General features: G+C 35.0%; 1 protein-coding gene across 3 annotated transcripts in view; it reads right to left on the bottom strand.

The window, feature by feature from the left end:
* Window positions 1-19,034, bottom strand: part of LOC132155895 (contactin-5-like) — a 285,593-nt gene that overhangs the window by 15,303 nt on the left and 251,256 nt on the right. For 2 of the 3 annotated variants that reach the window (XM_059564654.1, XM_059564655.1), the window contains exons 15-18: window positions 13,995-14,115; window positions 9,966-10,124; window positions 6,190-6,339; window positions 3,630-3,700 (exon numbers count right to left, since the gene is read on the bottom strand). In XM_059564654.1, the coding sequence (XP_059420637.1) occupies window positions 3,630-3,700; window positions 6,190-6,339; window positions 9,966-10,124; window positions 13,995-14,115 (501 nt within the window). The remainder of the gene's footprint in view (window positions 1-3,629; window positions 3,701-6,189; window positions 6,340-9,965; window positions 10,125-13,994; window positions 14,116-19,034) is intronic. The other variant, XM_059564656.1, reaches the window with a different exon arrangement.

The raw sequence follows: 19,034 nt of genomic DNA, 5'->3' as shown, positions 1-19,034 counted from the left end.
GTACTCCCAGTAGTCAATGATGACTTTTGGTCAGTTTGGTTATAAAATGCAGATCATCAAAAAAAATGTATGTGCTGCGGCAGAGTAATCTGAGACAATAATCAATCCTACATATGGCATTGAGAAGTCTGATTCAACTGAATTCATATATATATATATATATATATATATATATATATATATATATATTCTTTCTTTCTTTCCTGGAATTATTTTAATCTGTTACCTTTTGTGCTTATTTGACATTACCACGAATCCCAGTTGATTCTGGTGAAACCTCACAAATCTATTTTGTCATATATTGGTTTTGTCATAGTTTTTTTTTTTGTTGCCATATTCTGTCTCTGCTGCAGTTGTCTCACCCCACACCAATTCAATGTTGGACTTTGAGTGATGTAATAACTCATCTTGTCAACAGCTCCTTTCTTTAAAATTCGAAACCATTAATGAGAGTTTTAAATAAGGTGGTTAATGTAAAGGGTCTGTGCTAGAAAAGGTTAAATTCCAGGTATGGGAGTCTTGGCAACTGAAGTATTATCAAATTCATAAACCTGTTCAGTCACCATTATGTCCTTGAGTAAAGCACTCAGGCTCCGGGGGGACAGTCCAATTAATGCGTTGCAAATCGTTTTGGTTCAAAAGCGCCTGCTAAATGATATGTAATTTAATATGATGTCTCAAAACAGCACCCGAAGCTCCTGTCAGGATATCTGCTAGCTTGTCCCTTAAAGTGATACAGCAGTAAAGAATTAACACTTGAGAAATCTCCAGTGTGTTTAAAACAGGCAAACATTGAACCCACAATGTGTTCACAGCTCTAAGCAACATTTAAAAACCTTTCTAGTGTATAGACATGTTCTGCGTGCTGTGAATTCGTTGACGGCTTATAATTGAACTGTCACTGTGAAAACAAAATTAAAACTCTGATTATTTTGTAGTTACAGTGATAACCTCCTCAAGGGGAACTCAGGAAGTCATCATGGTAAAAATATTCCATTGCATCTGGAATGAGCCGTATCTTATTTTCTCACTAAGGTATACAGTAGTTCTGCAAAAACGAAAAGTTATTTGCCTGGTGACAGTTGGGGTCCAAGTATTTAATAACTGCATGAATATCATCACTTCAGCGTACATCTGTTCATCAATACCCCAGTTAATCGCACCTTTAAAGGTCCTGTTCTTCGTGATCCCATGTTTAAAACTTTAGTTAGTGTGTAATGTTGTTGTTAGAGTATAAATAAGATCTGTAAAATTCTAAAGCTCAAAGTTCAATGCCAAGCGAGATATTTTATTTAACAGAATTCACCTACATCGAACGTCCAGTTTGGACTACATCCCTCTACTTCCTCCAGTAATGACGTCACTAGAACCATTTTTTGACTAACCTCCGCCCACAGGAATACACAAAAAAGGGGGCGTGGTCTTGTTGCGCTCCGACGGAGAAGAGGAAGAGTTGCGTTTGTGTTTGTCGCCATGTCGTCGAAACGCTGTTATTTTCATCTCGTAGTCCAATCACCTTTGTTTGGGCTTCCCAGGCACGCTGTACTTACAGAGATCAATGGTTACAATTTATGTTTAACTGGGTCCCCGATAATTATAATCCACATGTAAAACTATGTGCTGCACATTTTGCTGAGGACAGCTTCCTCAATCTCAATCAGTTTAATGCCGGATTCGCACAAAGATTATTCTTGAAAGATGGAGCAGTTCCCTCTTTGTCTGGAGAAGGCGTTGTTTATGGACCACAACAGGTAAGTGTATTTTATTATTTCAGTTGGTGTGTTTAACAGTTTCTGTAACTTATTACACAAAGGGCAACGCTGTTTAGCTTTGTTAACTAGATGGTAGGGCTGTGCAAAAAAAATCGAACGCGATTTTCATGCGTATCTAGTCAGTAAAGGCGTTCTGTGATTAGAAGTACATCTCCAGCACGTGCATTCAGATCAGGATTGCCAGGTTTTTAAAACAAATCTTGCCCACTTGTTTCTCAAAAACAGATAAGTGAATTGTGTGAAAAATACTGTGTTTTTTTACACGCGAAACATGAACATGTTATATTGCACACTGTAAACACAAAGCTTAAAAAAAAACACGAAAACCGTGACCTTTAACTGGCTTCATTTGGAAACCTTTTTTCTTGTCTTTTTTTTTAAAACTTGTTTATGTGTACAACAACTCCCCTCACATCAGTGCACAGATCCAAAGGTGATCTTTCCATTAGCATACTAGAACACAGTTAAAATATATATAATTGGACTGGATGTTACTGCTGAATTGTATAATTTCAGATAACAGATTTCCAAAAAAAAAAAAAAAACCCAGGAGCTCTGAAATTAGGTTAGCCTAATGATTATTTTCCATTTCTTGTTTGACCATTTCCATTTTTTAAATAATATGTGGCAGTGACCATGACTGTCAAACATCTAAAACGAATAAGGTATAACAGTATATTCATTATATTCAACAGTTTATGACTTGTGTTCTATATGTCTTCTGAAGCCAATCGATATGCTGCAGCTCTCAAATTTCATTCTCCGTTCCACATATTAAAAAATGACTGTCATATTATATTACAACATATTTGAAAACCAGTCAGTGACATCAAACCTGGCACAGCACATGAATGTGTATTTTTCATTTTGCTAGTACATGAATGAAACTAGATATGGCAACATTACTACTTTTTACTTCTTTATCACAAAGGACTAGCAAGTAGTATTTTTACAATGTAAATAAATCAGTTTAGAATATTATACTTAAGTTTAAGAACTTAAAAAAAGATATTTGGAAGAATACTGGTAATTAAACTGTTGCCGGAAGCCACTGACATCCATATATGGAAGAAAATAAATAAAAATAAAATAAAAAAATGATATGGAGTTCAATGGCTACCAGCAACTGTTACACACATTCTTCAAAATATCTTCCTTTGCGTTCACCAGAAGAAATTAATTAAGGTAAGTAAATGATGATAGAATTTTCATCTTTGGGTGAATTATCAATTTAAGTGGTCTTTTATTTCAGTAATATATTTTCTGCAACAGTTTTTTAAAACAGATTCAAGAACACTACATGTGCACATTCAATACTGCATTTAATGAAGACTTTCATGACTGTTTAAGAAAAGAGGATTTAATGGGAAAGCATTTTGTGTGACATCTCCTCAGTCTACAAACCAACACAACTTTACATAAGTAGATGAATGAATATGTATAAATGACTCGTTAGCATTTGCAAATAGTCAGTTTTTTATATTAAGCCTATTTAATGTTAATAATTAGAAAAAAGTAAGGCTTGCAGAGTATTACAAATGTCATAGCAGATTTGGAATAAAATGGCACCACTTCTCAGTCCTTTTAGCTTCCAACAGCATTAACACAAAGCACAAGATTTAATTTAGAATATAGTCATTAATCTGTTCTTATAGGGTTTGGGACTGTAAGTGTAGCAATCCTTCAATAGGCAAATGGCAATGGTGGCAATTAAAACAGGATACAATTACGAACGCTCAAGTCAATTAGCTTAGTGAATCTATTTGGCCAGGAACTGCAAGTCTTTTATGCCATATTCATTAGCATAGCAAGAGTTCACAGTAGGGAGTCCATTGTGCATGCTGAATGCAAACCTACCTCCCAGGATATGACCAGCTCATGCCTGCGGCCGTTCCCCCCTCTCACGTTGACAGGGGCTACTGATGGAACTGCAAACATAGAAATACTGTAATGCATTATATTATTAGTTTAAAGTTTCTATTAGCTAAAATATCTATGCAAAAATGTGAGTGGTGCATTGCTTGCTAATTACAACTAATGGTTAATCAATGCTTGGCTGTCAAAACAGAGGAGGAAATTTCACTCTATAGGTGAACAACCATGAATTACTGTGTCGAGAAACACTATAGCAATACACTGAAACAGAATAGCAGTTTTTTTATCACTTATTTACTCATTTACTCATGTAAACAAATAGACAATTACAAATGCATTGTTTTGTGGGATAATAAATTAGACAACAAAGGCTTATTGGAAAAAAAATACTTCTACCTACATTTTTATTCATTTATTCTACCTAACTTCTATTGTTTTAATTTTCATGCAGTACTTTAGATTTACATAATATTAATTTATTTGGCAGACATTTTTATCTAAAGTTTCTTTTTATCTTTTTTATCAGTTATCTTGCTGTATTGGTGTTGCTAGTGGCATGTTCTACTATTTAAGCTAATGGAAGGCTATGTTATGACCTCAAAACTATTTTCTTATAGTGGATGACTTGTAAATTAATACATACTGATGTTTTTATCACATAATCAGATCCATATGTATGGCTTTTCTGATATGTAAACTTGCTCTGTAGCTCACCTGGTATTGCATTGCGCTTGTGATATGGAATGCTTGAGTACGAGTCCAGTGAAACACAAGTCACAATAAAAAAATAAAAAAATAAAACAAGGCTTGTTAACACTGCCAAGTAGAGTTTAGTGTAGGTGGCAATTTTCTTTCTGGCACTAATCACCAGACATTTAATTTCTGAACTGACGCAATTACCAGTGTAATAAAATGTTCCCAGGTTCACATTGATCTGTTTTGGTTAAAACTGAACAAACTTTTAGCATCACTCACTGGATATTTACGTTTGAAAGTGTAGTGAGACTTGCAAGAGGCAATGCAATATTTTGCAGTAATTTCACCACATTCACATTTTTTTCCAATGAAACTGGGTTGAAATTAGATATTATTGATGTTTTTCAGACAACAACAGTTCAGAGTTTGGGTCAGAACCAGACTTAGGTCACTATTCATGGAATATCTTCCCATTCGTTGTAACTAGCCCATCTTACTCATTCTGCACATTTGAATAAATGGCGTTTTGGCATCAGTTATGTCAAACGTGGTATGATATGTTGAGATGCAAACATTAGGATCTTTTTTTTTTTTTTACCTGAACAGATGATAGAATAGATCATTCTCATCAGGGGTGGGCGATCTGACAATTTTATATCATACTTCAACATCCTACTTTTCAAGTGAATCGTAGAGAACGTGATCTTTTATGTCTTCGTAATAATGTAAAAACTACAGCAGTAACTGCCTACTAGATGACTGACTGGCCAGATTATATCGCGCGTCTCTATTATGAGCTAGCAGTAGAAATGGGATGAATCAAATCTTAGTTTCAGTTTTTATTTGAGTAAAATGGTCATTGTACCACATACCGTTAATTTCATTTAAAGCGGTGTGCTTCCACCACTACTTAAAAAAAGCCTAACAATGTCCAAATTGGTCAAATCATGTAATGTGACTGTCATAAAAGGTAGTCTACAAAGTACAGTGGGTATAGAAAATTATTTTGTTTTATCCAGATGTATTTACTATATCATCCAAGTTAAAGATATAACACCAACATGTAAAAAAACAACAACATAAAAAAGAAAATGGCTAAGTTGGATAAAGTATCACTCCCTTGGGTCAGCATTTTTTTTAACCAACTTTTGCTTTAATTACAGCCTTTAAGTCTTGGGATATGTCTCTACTAACTTTGCACATCTAGACTTTGCAATATTTGCCAAATTGTATTGTGCTTTTAGTTGTTTTGTCAATTTCAAAGCTCAACAGCTGCAGAATTATTACTGTATGGGAAAGTCCTCAGTGAAGGTTCTTTAAAATTTTTAGTCTTGGTCTCCATGGCTAAAAATAACAGATGAATGGTGGCATATGATGACAGACTGCAACAGTTCAATCGGTTTAAATAATGATTAAAAAGAAGCTGTCATTATATTCGTATTTTGGGACATTTTCTTGCTGCGCAATCAGACAGGCCTGCTGAATGTTTTTGAACCAAAGCGTGTTGAAGCGAGGGTTTTGTTCTCTGTAAATAGAGAATTCTGCAGCCTCTTTGCCTGAGGGCACAAGTGCCTTCTGCTTCAGCTCAAACACCAAAACTTGTTTAAATTCATGTAAGCGGCTTATTTTCCACTTCTCCTCCAATTAAAATAGAACCAGGGTCACCCTGGATGTTCAGATGGGTGACAGCAGTCGTAAAAATGTGTCACAACACGCAGCTACACAATCCCCCGAGTGGAGGATAAATGAGGCTTGAGAGAAGACTGTATGTTTATTTAGATTTCTATTCTATTGGAGGACATTTAGCCCAGTGACATTCATGGGTGAATGAACCAATGACAGATACCTGCTTCCTTAGTGCGGACCGCTCTGGAGGGGGTGCTCGGGTCGCCTGTGCCTATGCCGTTCGTGGCCACCACCCGAAACTCATACTCCACCCAGGGGTTGAGCTCCACTGCCACGGCAGACTCCATGTTTCCTGTCACCGGCTCTGGATCTAAGGGGGATGTAGAGCACAGTGGAGACGTACAAAAACAAGTGAGGAATCAATACAGCTTAAAACACAAGCAAAGATTTAAGATTTGACATCTACTAAGAAGGTCTAAAGTAATGTAAAATTATATAGTATGCTCGAGCTAAACACACACACACACACACACAGAGTGAGAGAAATTTGAAAAAAAAAAAAAAATATTATATATATTTTTTTCCATTCATGTAATGCAAATTTAACTTGCAATTACTGTGAAACTACCTTTATTAAACACACACACACACACACACACACACACACACACACACACACACATATATATATATATATATATATATATATATATATCTAACCTGTATAATGTAGTATTGTTAAATTGTAGTAAAATCATCAAAAAAATCAATTCAGTTAATGTACAAGACTGTGTTTGCCCGGAGGACTGGCTCCTCATTCTACACACCTCATTTCAGTCCAGACACACACTTGGCAGAGGACCAAACCTCTGGACTAACTTCTGTCTACAGTTAAGGGCTGTTCATAACCTGTGGGACCACATCCCTGCTCCAGGCATGAGACTGTGAGATGATAAACTCCCAGATGCTCCCCAGAAAATTTCTCTCCACCCCCCCTCCGGCTTACCCTGCCTTATCTCACTTTTTCTCTTCTTCAGCCTCTCTCTACTTACATACTTCATTTTTTCCTTTTTTTCTGTCCCTATTTGACCACACATGCCTCGATTTCCTTTGCATTCCGTTGCAGTTTGAAATGTTCAGTTTTAGTGTACTTTATCGGCATGTTAAAAACTATATTCTTATTGCCACTGGCTCTTGTGCTTTTAAAATAATGATTTTAAAAATTTTGAACAAAATTGAGAATCCAAACAGGTGCAACCTAAAAAAAGCTTGACTAATAATGTAAGTTTTACACACACACACACACACACACACACACACACACACACACACACACACACACACACACACACACACTGTACTTGCATTTGTGGTTTACTTGTCTCTCCAAAGGCGTAATGCAGCGGTTCTCAATTCAAGTCCTATTTATTTACAGAGGTATATGATATCACACTTGTCCGTGTGTGGACATTTTCCGCAGCATATATCCATGAATAAATGTTCTGAAGTGAGGTAAACTTTAACAGATTTCCCCTGCTCAGGAAGTAGGTAGCAATGAACACTGTGTAGGGACAATGACAATGGGAATACAGTTCATGCATGGAGCTCACTAATCAGGTGTGTTAATGAGAGACATGAAAAATATGAAGAGCTGGGAGGTGCGAGGACTGGAATTGAGAACTCTTGCGTAATGGTTTTTATACTTGTTACATGTGCATGTATGTGTGTTGACTTATTTAATTAATTATTTTTATTATTATTATTGCATTTTATGCATTTTTTGTATTTTATTACTATCTACCTATCTATCTATCTATCTATCTATCTATCTATCTATCTATCTATCTATCTATCTATGTCCGTCCGTCCGTCCGTCCGTCTGTCTGTTTTAAACATACTAAAAAGTAAATTTTAAAACAGTGTTTTAATCTTTTTGTCATGATTTAAGACATTCTGCAATACAAATTTATCATATTTTAAAGAAAATACAACTAACTGGGAAATTACATATAAGAGTGTGCTTGTGATATGTGCTAAAAAGTCCTACTTAAGAGGGTAAAAAAAAAAAAAAAAACATACTAAAGTTGAATTGTCTAAAAACGTTTAGTTTACAATAAAGTAGACTCTTTTAAAGTAAATTATTTAGTATGCTAGTATAGAGATGCTGTCTAAAATCTTCACCACACTGAGTTACTGTGTAGTTGCAAAAGTCAAACTAAAGTTTGTTACATCCCCAGCGGTCCTTGTTGTTCATGTCACCTCAAATCTCTTATTAGAAATGAATGACTTTGAATGCTTTGTCAGGATGAATGCCCCTTTAGGCCTACTCTATTCCTACAAGAGAAATGCAGAGTACAGACATAAAGTGTTAGCAGTGTCTAAGTTTACATGCAACCAAATAATTGTAATCGGATTGAAGGAGATGGTTTATTCCTTTTCTAATATGATTGAGAGTGCATGTAAACTCTCAATCGGATTGAACCCTGAAACTGAGACGACGCAATGCAATGATGCAATAACGTAATGACGTATGACCCAAGGAAACAAACGACTCTTCCTTTTGAATAAAGTGTTGTATAAATGTGTGTCCTGTCATTATAAAACTCTCCTTTCACTCGCCAACTGTGAAGTGGAGCAGGACAACCTCCCACTAGTCCTGGTTTTGGATACTCATCCACAGGAAACCCATTTTGGGCTCAGGGAGGGGCATTTTTACTACGTTATAAATATTAGCAGCATGGCACAGTGGGTTTATATATATATATATATATATATAAATATAAATATATGTATATATAGATATATATATATATATATATATATATATATATATATATATATATATATTATCCATAAATTATAAATATTAATTCTGCTGCTAGTCCGACTGAACAAAAAATTGTGCATGTAGCTAGTGTTTGAACACTCTAAAATAACACTTTTCTTCTCTGCCTCCTTGTTCTAATCTGACTAGGTTCAGCACTTAAAGCATTGTGTATACACTAATTGTGCCTTATTTCTCTTACTGTCATCCGTGTGGAAGTTGACATCATTGCATAAAACTTTGCTATTATTCAAAGCAGACTGCTAATGTTTGAACAGATGACACAAAAAGCAGTTGTCTTTGGATAATAGCAGATAAGTGGTATTACAGTCGAGGTACCCAACATAAAGTTATTTACTGTTTTTGTTCTGTATTTGTTCGTCTGACAAATTACTAAAAGTGAGAGCTAGATAATTGGGTGAATTAAAAAAATCCTGAATTTGATAAAATATTTTGCATAATGATAATATTTTTTACGGAAAATACATCTTGATTTTGGGATGAACTATGATTTGTGAGATTCACGCAATTCCAGATGATGTTCAAGTTAACCTACTAATGACCTTCAAATTAATTTGCCTTACAATTTCAGCCAGTGACATTTAAAAAAGCACAACAGACATTTAATAGAGGCCCACGGGGTCTTGTCACACATCCTCACAAACAGATGGGAGGAAAAGTCAACTCCCAGCGCTTGAGTCTGCATTCAGAGACACTGTTTACAACATGCTGAAAGCCAAAGGTTTGAAGTGAGATCTCATGAAACAAGAAATATAGGAATATATTTCAGTAACTTCCATATGTAATCTAATAAATTAGTTAAATCTGGGTCCAAAACTAAATTTAAAAGGAATCATACACATTATATATAATTATTTTGAAAGAAGTTTAATATGCTTTTGAACTCTTATGCTCAAAGCTGCATGAATTAAAGAAAAATTATAGTAAAACAGAAATGTGATTATTGTGAAAATTGCTCAAGTATTTATACTGACATATTTATATTGCTATATGACATATACAATACAACAGTGATCTATTAGAGCATGAATATGATCTGAATTGCTCACATAACCTGCATCACTTTAACATGCACGCACGCGCACACGCACACACGCACACACGCACACACACATAGACATTTATTCATCACTGTGTATAGTAGTGATTACCGGTTTTCACTGTTTGCCAGCCCAAAGAGACAGGGCTTCTTGCCTGTACATTATAGGTGGTGATTGGACTGTGGTTGTCAACGCCATGGCTCCATGACAACGTCGCAGTGGTATCTGTGATCTCCTCTACAATCACCACTCCAGGAGGTCCAGGAGGGCCTGGAAACAAATGCCATCACTGAGTCAAACTAAACTGAAGGAAACATTTAACAGACTTTAACACATTTCCACCCTTATGTTTAGTTCTTCCAGTGTGTAATAACAATTTCGGGTGTTCTGTCCCCTGATTGAGTGGACCATGTTTCTGAACACTCAGTAGGCATTTGCCCCTTATTAATGTTTTGGAACTAAGGTGCGTCAATCATTGTACGCTAACGGTCAAAAGTTTAGAATGATTTTTTTTTTTTTTATTATGTTTTTGAAATAAGTCTCTTATGCTCACCAAGTCTGCATGTATTTGGTTAAAATACAGTAAAAACTGTAATACTGTGAACTATTATTACAATTCAAAAGAACTGTTTTCTATTTGACTATATCTTAAAATGTAATTTATTCCTGTGATGCAAAGCTGAATTTTCAGCATCATTACTCCAGCAATACTATTATTAGTACTCAGTTATTAAGAATGATTCTGATCATTATCAATGTATTAAACATTTTTCCCTCTGGATTTATTAATGAATAAAATTTTTAACTTATTTGAAATAAAATGCTTTAATATTACACATATATTTACTGTCACTTAACTGTGACTTTATGGAAAGAAAGAAAGAAAGAAAGACATTTTAATTTAATTCATTTTTATTTATTTATGTATTGTTCATGGTAATGTTTCACTAAAACATAAATCAGTACAGTTTTTCTTTCTTTTTGTAAGATTAATAATAATAAGAAATGTTTCTTGAGCAGCAAATCATCATATTAGATATTCTCACTATGAACTAACTATTAAATATGACATTTGCCTTCATAAACACCTGCTTTGCTGCTTATTAGTAGTTAGTAAAGTAGTTATTATGTTTAGGCATGGGGTAGGATTAAGGAATCTAAAATATGGCCATGCATTAATAAGCATTACTTAAGGCATTAATATGTGCTTTATAATGTAAGTACTAATAAACAGCCACTATGCTAGTACTATGCATGCTAATATGCAACTAGTTAATAGTAAGAATTAGTCCCTAAACTAGTGTCTTACCATACATTTTAAGGATCACGTGACACTGATGACAATACAGTTTTTACATCACAAGAATTTTTATAAAAAAATATATTGAAACCGTTATTTTTAATGATAGATCAAATATATGCAGCCTTGGTGAGCATACGAGTCTTCCTTTCAAAAACAAACATTTTAATTATTTCAACCTTTTGACCACTAGTCTAAAAATGTTTTATTTCAGTGTAATCAACGAGATGACGAGAAACACAGTGTATGTGTATGCATGTGAAATTCAAATCACACTCAGTCTTTACAAAGATTTCCTTAACCACGGAATGATTTTGGATGACAGATCTCTCGGCAAGGATTTCACACTCTTTAAAGAACATGCTCTCTTTCCTCTTTATGTCTTTTATGTGTAGTCTGGCAGCCCTCTTAGGCATGGTTGAATGGTGAAACGTTTTTCTTTCTTAAACTGTGTTTATATATATATATATATATATATATATATATATATATATATATATATATATATATATATATATATATATATATATATATATATATACACACACATTTCTCAGTCTTTAGAACTAAATGCAATCACTGTGTGCAACTGGCTGAAGAGGAAACAGTTGTAACAGAGAGGCTGACATCTGCTTCGGCTAATGAAAGTCAACATTCTGCGTGGTTTGAAAAGAGATGTGTTAAAGGTTGGACTGAAAGGTGCCTTTGCATTTGAGGATATTAATATGCATGGTGCGTCACCATGGCAGCAGCAGCAGGGGTTTCTGTTTTATGTCTGGATGGAGACCACAAAAGGGTTTTCTTGTATTAGAGAGAAAGCAGTGCACATGTGGAAGCGCTCCGGCCAACATCATGAACACATGTGGCTTAAGATCCACTAGGGCAGACAAAACATTTCTTTGTAGGCCAACAGTGTTTGAGGCATTTATAAGCTAATGACTCTGCTTGTTTACAAGAGAACTGTACAACATATCATGCAGCTGTGGGGAGACAAGGAAGTGAGGTTTTGTACAGGAATAACATCCAGTTGATATTGATGAGACTATTTTTAATTAACAAGCTGTTAATTAAATAAGAAGCTGCAAGTTCTTTTAGGAAGAAATTACTTGTGATTCTAAAGTGCAGAAACTCTTAATAAAACATGAACGACATTCACAATTAGTTAACATCCATAATACAATGCGGATCCAAGAAAACAGTATGTTTAGTGTGAAATAATGCAGGGCAGGTTATGATTTTCTTCATGATGATTCATTTGGATAGTGAAAGCAGGCCATGATTTGATTGGTTAATATTAGCATGCAGCAGGAAATAAAAGTTTTTTTATAGAGCAGTGGTTCTCAACCTTCCTGTTACAAATGCCCTCTGATATTTCTGCTGTAATTATGATCGTGCTGCTAGTTTTCAAACAGTTTTAATTAACATAAACTGTGATTGTATCTATTAAATGAATGAGATATTATTTATTTTCTATAATAGAATATATTATAATATTCTGTAATATTCATGATTTTGATTCTTTCATGTTTTTAATAAAAATAATTATCAAGAGAAAAACTGCATTTTATAAAATTTTAACAAAGTAAATTAGGTCCATTTTAATTTCTTGTCAGTTTTAGCATCCTTTAAAAAGGATATTTCGCATACTAATTTAGTGGGCGCAATCAATTTAATAAATTAATAAATTATGTATGATTATGTATGTCCATCTCCAATACAAGATCACATGGGTGGGTCAAATACATCTATATGGAGGTAAATCAGTAGCTAAACTCGAGAGGTTGAAGATATGAATGTGAGAACTTGTCATATTAATATTTGTATTTGTAAGTTAAAATTTAACATATAAACATATATATAACATATAAAATATGTTGCATTGTTTGTCTACTAGATAATACCTGAATGGCAAAATGAATGCAGTGTCTTAAAATCCTGTCAAAGCTAAGGATATTCCGTGAAAACAATTGGCGTTGTTCATTGGTCGGGCATCGACCAATAAAATGTCTTCATTCGCACCAAAGCCCCGCCCCCTCTCTCTCACATCTGCATATACAAGTGCACAAGTGAGTTTTGCAACAGAATACCGCAAAAAGAGTAGCAAAAGTCAGAGCGCTAGGATTTGAACTTGTACTTCCAGATCTGAGAGGTTGTAAGTGCCGACTTGACGGTGTGCAGCGAAACTGAAGTAAAGTGCAAAAGTAAATATGTCGTAAAAATGTGTGTATGTCATTTTCTTTGTGTGAATGTCATTCTACACATTTGTGACTATTAATCTACAACTTCCAATTCAAAACACGGGTGTTTTGATCATTGTCTGTGTGTGCAAATTGAAAGATTCAGCTTTTCACATCAGAGCTGTGAGTGTAAATTTTAACTTACAAATACAAATATTAATATGACAAGTTCTCACATTCAGATCTTCAACCTCTCGAGTTTTGCTACTGATTTACCTCTATACATCTATGTCATCTATATCTGTATCTATCCACACACACACACACACACACACAATTCAATATCTAAAAATATGTGAAATATCTTATTTAAGTCACTACTAAACAAAAATGTAACCAAACTGTTTAAAGTTATGTGTAACATTTACACAAGCTTGCTCATGTCATCGGAAAAGAAAATATTTCAGAATGCTGAGATTCATTTTTTTTTTTTTAGAAAACAAACACCTGTTTCTTTCAATAATGCAGAGTAATTTAATCATGCCTTATAAAACCCGGGAAATTTATTCAGAAAGTCAACATGTTCAATTTTGATTTTGTGTTATTTGTAAATATGCTGTAATCACTTTTTTTCTTTTTACCAAAAGTTTTTGGCATACTCACCTCTAACTAGCAGCTCAGCTTCTGCAAGCACATTGTCTGCACTGGTCTGAGCACGACAGCCATATTTCCCAGCATGCTTCAAGAGGATGCTCCTGATCATCAGATCTGCTGTGGATGACTGCTAAATAAAGGGGAAAAAAAGAAAGAACAAAGGAAAACTTTGTGAAGTAAAGAGATAAATAGAGCTCTGTGCAGTACTTGACACCTGAGCAATGGGCTGCTGCTTACAGCCTCTATTGGCTTGTGTGGATTAAGAGATTCCTGTTTGGTTTAAGAGCATGTGCACCATTATTATCCTCAATCTGGTCTTCTCTGGAAATGAGAAATGCCCTGGGCGAGACTGCAAATAATTCCAGGGTCTACACGCAGCTCTTTAGTACAGGGGCTTACAGCTAATTTACAGCAAAATTACAGCACATGAATCAGACAGCTGGGTGCTGCAGAACTGTTAAACGTATATGTGCTGACTGTGAGGAATATTCCGCTTACTTTACCTTTAACTATAAAATTACTATTTTCAGATAGACTACTTTAATTAAACAGAATTTCCCTCATTTACAAAGTCAGTCACTATTTTCCTTTTTTTTTTTTTTTTTTTTTTTTAGAAAAGTTTTAAATAAATAAATAAATATATTTTTGAAAACCTTTTACAATCTGGAGTAATTTAAAATAATAATAAAAAAAAAATACACATTAGTCTAAAAGTCTGTAAAAATATTTGGTCCCACTTTATATTGTCCCTAATACCTGTGTACTTGCATAGTAACTAGATGTGTTCATAGTTTGTAACCACAGTGTAAGTACACATTGATGCATCGTATCTACAGCACTAATGTTTGTGTAACTGGTATGTGCAAGTACGAGTGTGTAACAAAACATTAGTAACAACACTTTTTTTGTAATGAAAGTACAAATGTGTAACAGAACTAACAGCACTTATCCAATATTGGAATTAATGGTATTACAGAGGTGCACAAAATCCAACTCGAGATCCAACTCCTCCCACTTTACATATACCTAAACCTACCCATCTCCACCCCCTGGATCCCATTCCCATCCTTAAACCTACCCATCTCCACCCCCTGGATCCCATTTCCACCCATAAACCTACCCATCTCCACCCCCTGGATCCCATTCCCATCCTTAAACCTACCCATCTCCACCCCCTCGATCCCATTCCCATCCTTAAACCTACCCATCTCCACCCCCTGGATCCCATTTCCACCCATAAACCTACCCATCTCCACCCACTGGATCCCATTTCCACCCATAAACCTACCCATCTCCACCCCCTGGATCCCATTTCCACCCATAAACCTACCCATCTCCACCCCCTGGATCCCATTTCCACCCATAAACCTACCCATCTCCACCCCCTGGATCCCATTTCCACCCATAAACCTACCCATCTCCACCCCCTGGATCCCATTTCCACCTTTAAACCTAACCATCTCCACCCCCTGGATCCCATTTCCACCCATAAACCTACCCATCTCCACCCCCTGGATCCCATTCCCATCCTTAAACCTACCCATCTCCACCCCCTTGATCCCATTTCCACCCTTAAACCTACCCATCTCCACCCCCTAGATCCCATTCCCACCCCTAAACCTACCCATCTCCACCCCCTGGATCCCATTCCCATCCTTAAACCTACCCATCTCCACCCCCTGGATCCCATTTCCACCCATAAACCTACCCATCTCCACCCCCTGGATCCCATTTCCACCCTTAAACCTACCCATCTCCACCCCCTGGATCCCATTCCCATCCTTAAACCTACCCATCTCCACCCCCTTGATCCCATTTCCACCCTTAAACCTACCCATCTCCACCCCCTAGATCCCATTCCCACCCCTAAACCTACCCATCTACACCCCCTGTATTAAATAGTTCCAATTACTCTTATATTTTTGGTACAAAATGTAATTATCCGATTCCTTTTACACAAGAACTTAGTGAAGTGAAAAAAGTATTGTTACCAATGTCCTGTTACACATCTGATCTTACACAAACTATCCTGAGGGCTGTTACATATATGTAGTTAAAGATATATTAGAGCTGTAGATACTATGTACCAATGTGTACCTACACAGTGGTTACATACTACGTACACAATTAGTTATTATGTGAGTACACAGGTATTAGGGACACAATATAAAGTGGGACCAAATATTTATTACTATTGAATAATAGGACAGCAGGGTGTATTATATATATATATTTAAAACCTATAAATATTCTAGTAATTCTGCCTACTCTCAGTGTGTTTGCTGAGCAGACATTTTTTGGGGGTTCATGAGAGCATCCTATGGTACAAGTGACTCATAAAGTATTAATTATCACTGAAACACTAACAACTATATGAGAACAACATGTAAAAATAAATAATTCAGTTTACATGACTAATGCACATAGAGAGATGCACCTTGAGGGTGAAATGAATACTAGTCGAGTCCTTTATTTATAAGCATTTGACTAATACACTTACCAGCTTATTAATATGAAATACTAAATAAAATCTCGACTAGTTCATTTTTAGAGGAAATTTTATCACTTTTTACAGAAGTTTGGGTTTTGTGTCATTCAGATTTGAACAGTATTGAGTTTATTTTCTGTATAATTCCTGAATTTGAATACAATTTGAATTCAGGGAACAAACAGGATGAAGAATTGTAATTTGAATGTAAAAAAATTAGAAAGTAAAATTATTATTTCTCAAATCTCATTTGCATGTTGATGTGGATGAAAGCGTTTTCCAATTTATTGCAAAACATAAAAAATATATATCTTTAATCAGCTTATTTTACATTAATTACTCGCTAAACAACCCAAACACCAAGTTAGTTGCTGTGCCAATTAGCAATTAAATCCATTGTGAGCTAATCGAAAATAAAACCGCCTAAACCCTGGCTTCCACTGCACTTGAATATGTAATAGTGACAGTTTCATGGCAGATTGGTGCCCAGTGCTCCTGTGAAGGAACCAAAAGATGTTGTCAGCCGCAGGGAATATGGCTATAATCTGATAGTAAGAGGACATAAAACGGTTTGAACTTAATCGTGTCAACTGCAGATGGTGCTGAGGAGTGATCCATCCCAATTAGGAGTCACTTGAATATGAATTAATTTATGTCATGGTCTAAGCCAGCCAATCAAATTGAAGCTTTCCAATTTTTTTTTTCTTTTCTTTTTTTTTTTGTTGTAGAATATGCAAACTGCCTGGGTTTAAAACACTGCTAAATGCTATCAAGGAATGGGTCATGATGGTTGGCAAGATGTCCAGCACCTGACTAGTCTACTGTATTAGTGAGTTAGACAACCCTCTGGCTGTTGTTTGAAAATATGTAGTTTTCTCATACAGGAAGACCTATAAACTGACATAATTTTTAGGAATATTTTCCATCTGCAAAACAGCAGAAATAGTATATACTATATTGGTTAAAAGTTTGCAATAATTGCTTTATTTATTTATTTATGTATGTATGTTTATGAAATAAGTCTCTTATGATCACCAAAGATACATTTAAAATATTCCAAAATACAGTAAAAAAAAAAAGTGATACTGTGATTTACTGTTATTTATTTATAAGGAAATTATAATGCACTACCATTCAGAAGCATAGGGTAAGATGAAAAAAAAAATGATAGAAGGATGTATTAAAATGGTCAAAAGTTACAGTTAAGACAACTGTAATATAACAAAATAATTATTTAAATGCTATTATTTTAAACTTTCTATTATCAAATAATAATAATAATAATAATAATAATAATAACAAGACAATTAAAAAATGATTGAGCACCAATAATAATTGATAATAATGGAGCACCAAATCAGCATATTATGATTTCAGCAGGATACTGCAACCTGAAGGTTGGCAAAAATTTCTGATCAAATTAACGCATCCTGCACGTATGAAATCACGTCATTAGATGGTTTTGTGGTGGCAGAATGCCTGTTGATGTGTTCTAATCAGGGAGTGTTGTCAGTCCTGCAGAAAGGGTGGAGGGTGTGTGGAGCTGCTGCTCCTCTGAGACTCTGATAGACATCATGGTGTGATTCACAGCAGGTCTTTTATCATGATGACATACGGTCCTGGCTGACCTTTCACTGGATTGATTCTCACTTGGTGCCGTGTGGCATTCCTAAAATAAGTAGCTATGACTCCATCTGATTTAAGATAGAGTTATGATACTCTTTTAAAAAAAAGCAGTAAAATAGTTAAATTATTTTATTTTATTATTATTTGTGTGTGTCTGTGTCTGTGTTTAGGGGGTGATAATAATAATAATAATAATAATAATACAAATAATAATAATAATTACAAGTTACAATAAGATAGGCCAAAGACTTGGAGAAGCAAGCTAATATGGCATGGTTACATTTGCTTTTGTTAACCCTATCGGTTAGGTTTAGTGTCGGTGGTACATCATTTTCTGTGGATGATGCAGTCAACATGGGAGTGCAGTGGAGCCAGTATTTATATATGCATCTGTAACAATTGCAAGATTATTTGTATCTATATCTGTATTCGGAAGTAGGCAGGGCTTGAACTGGATGTTCGTACAGTTACTTGAGAAGATCGTAATCTATGGTTTTACAGCCTATCTTTTTTTTCTTACGCACTTTGGAAATATGGAAATTCATTTAAATAATTTACAGGAAATGCATGGAAAAAGACAACTTCAACTCTGCTATTTGCACTTATTTCATTTATAGAGTTTACACTAATTTAGTTCACACTTGTTATTGCGTAGTAATTTCAGAGGTTTATGTCAAATAACAAATACTCTTTCCTTTGGCTCACCGATTCCTGCGCAGTTGGGAAAAGTATGGAATATCACTTTAGTTTAATTTGCAGGTCTGGAAAAGTATGGTAAAAAGAGAACAAAGTATGGAAAAAAAATATTTGTGTTTCAACTATTTGCACTATTCAGTGTTCTAAAAAAATTAAATTAATTCTTAAATTAAATTAAATTCTTGACAGAGAGCTGGTTTGGTTTTTGAGAGACAGGAGATGTGGCTGTTTGTTTGGAG

Source organism: Carassius carassius, chromosome 13 (assembly GCF_963082965.1).
Source record: "Carassius carassius chromosome 13, fCarCar2.1, whole genome shotgun sequence".
Taxonomy (NCBI): Eukaryota; Metazoa; Chordata; class Actinopteri; order Cypriniformes; family Cyprinidae; genus Carassius; species Carassius carassius.
The sequence above is the reverse complement of the archived record's forward strand: the minus strand, read 5'-3'. Positions and strand labels throughout refer to the sequence as shown.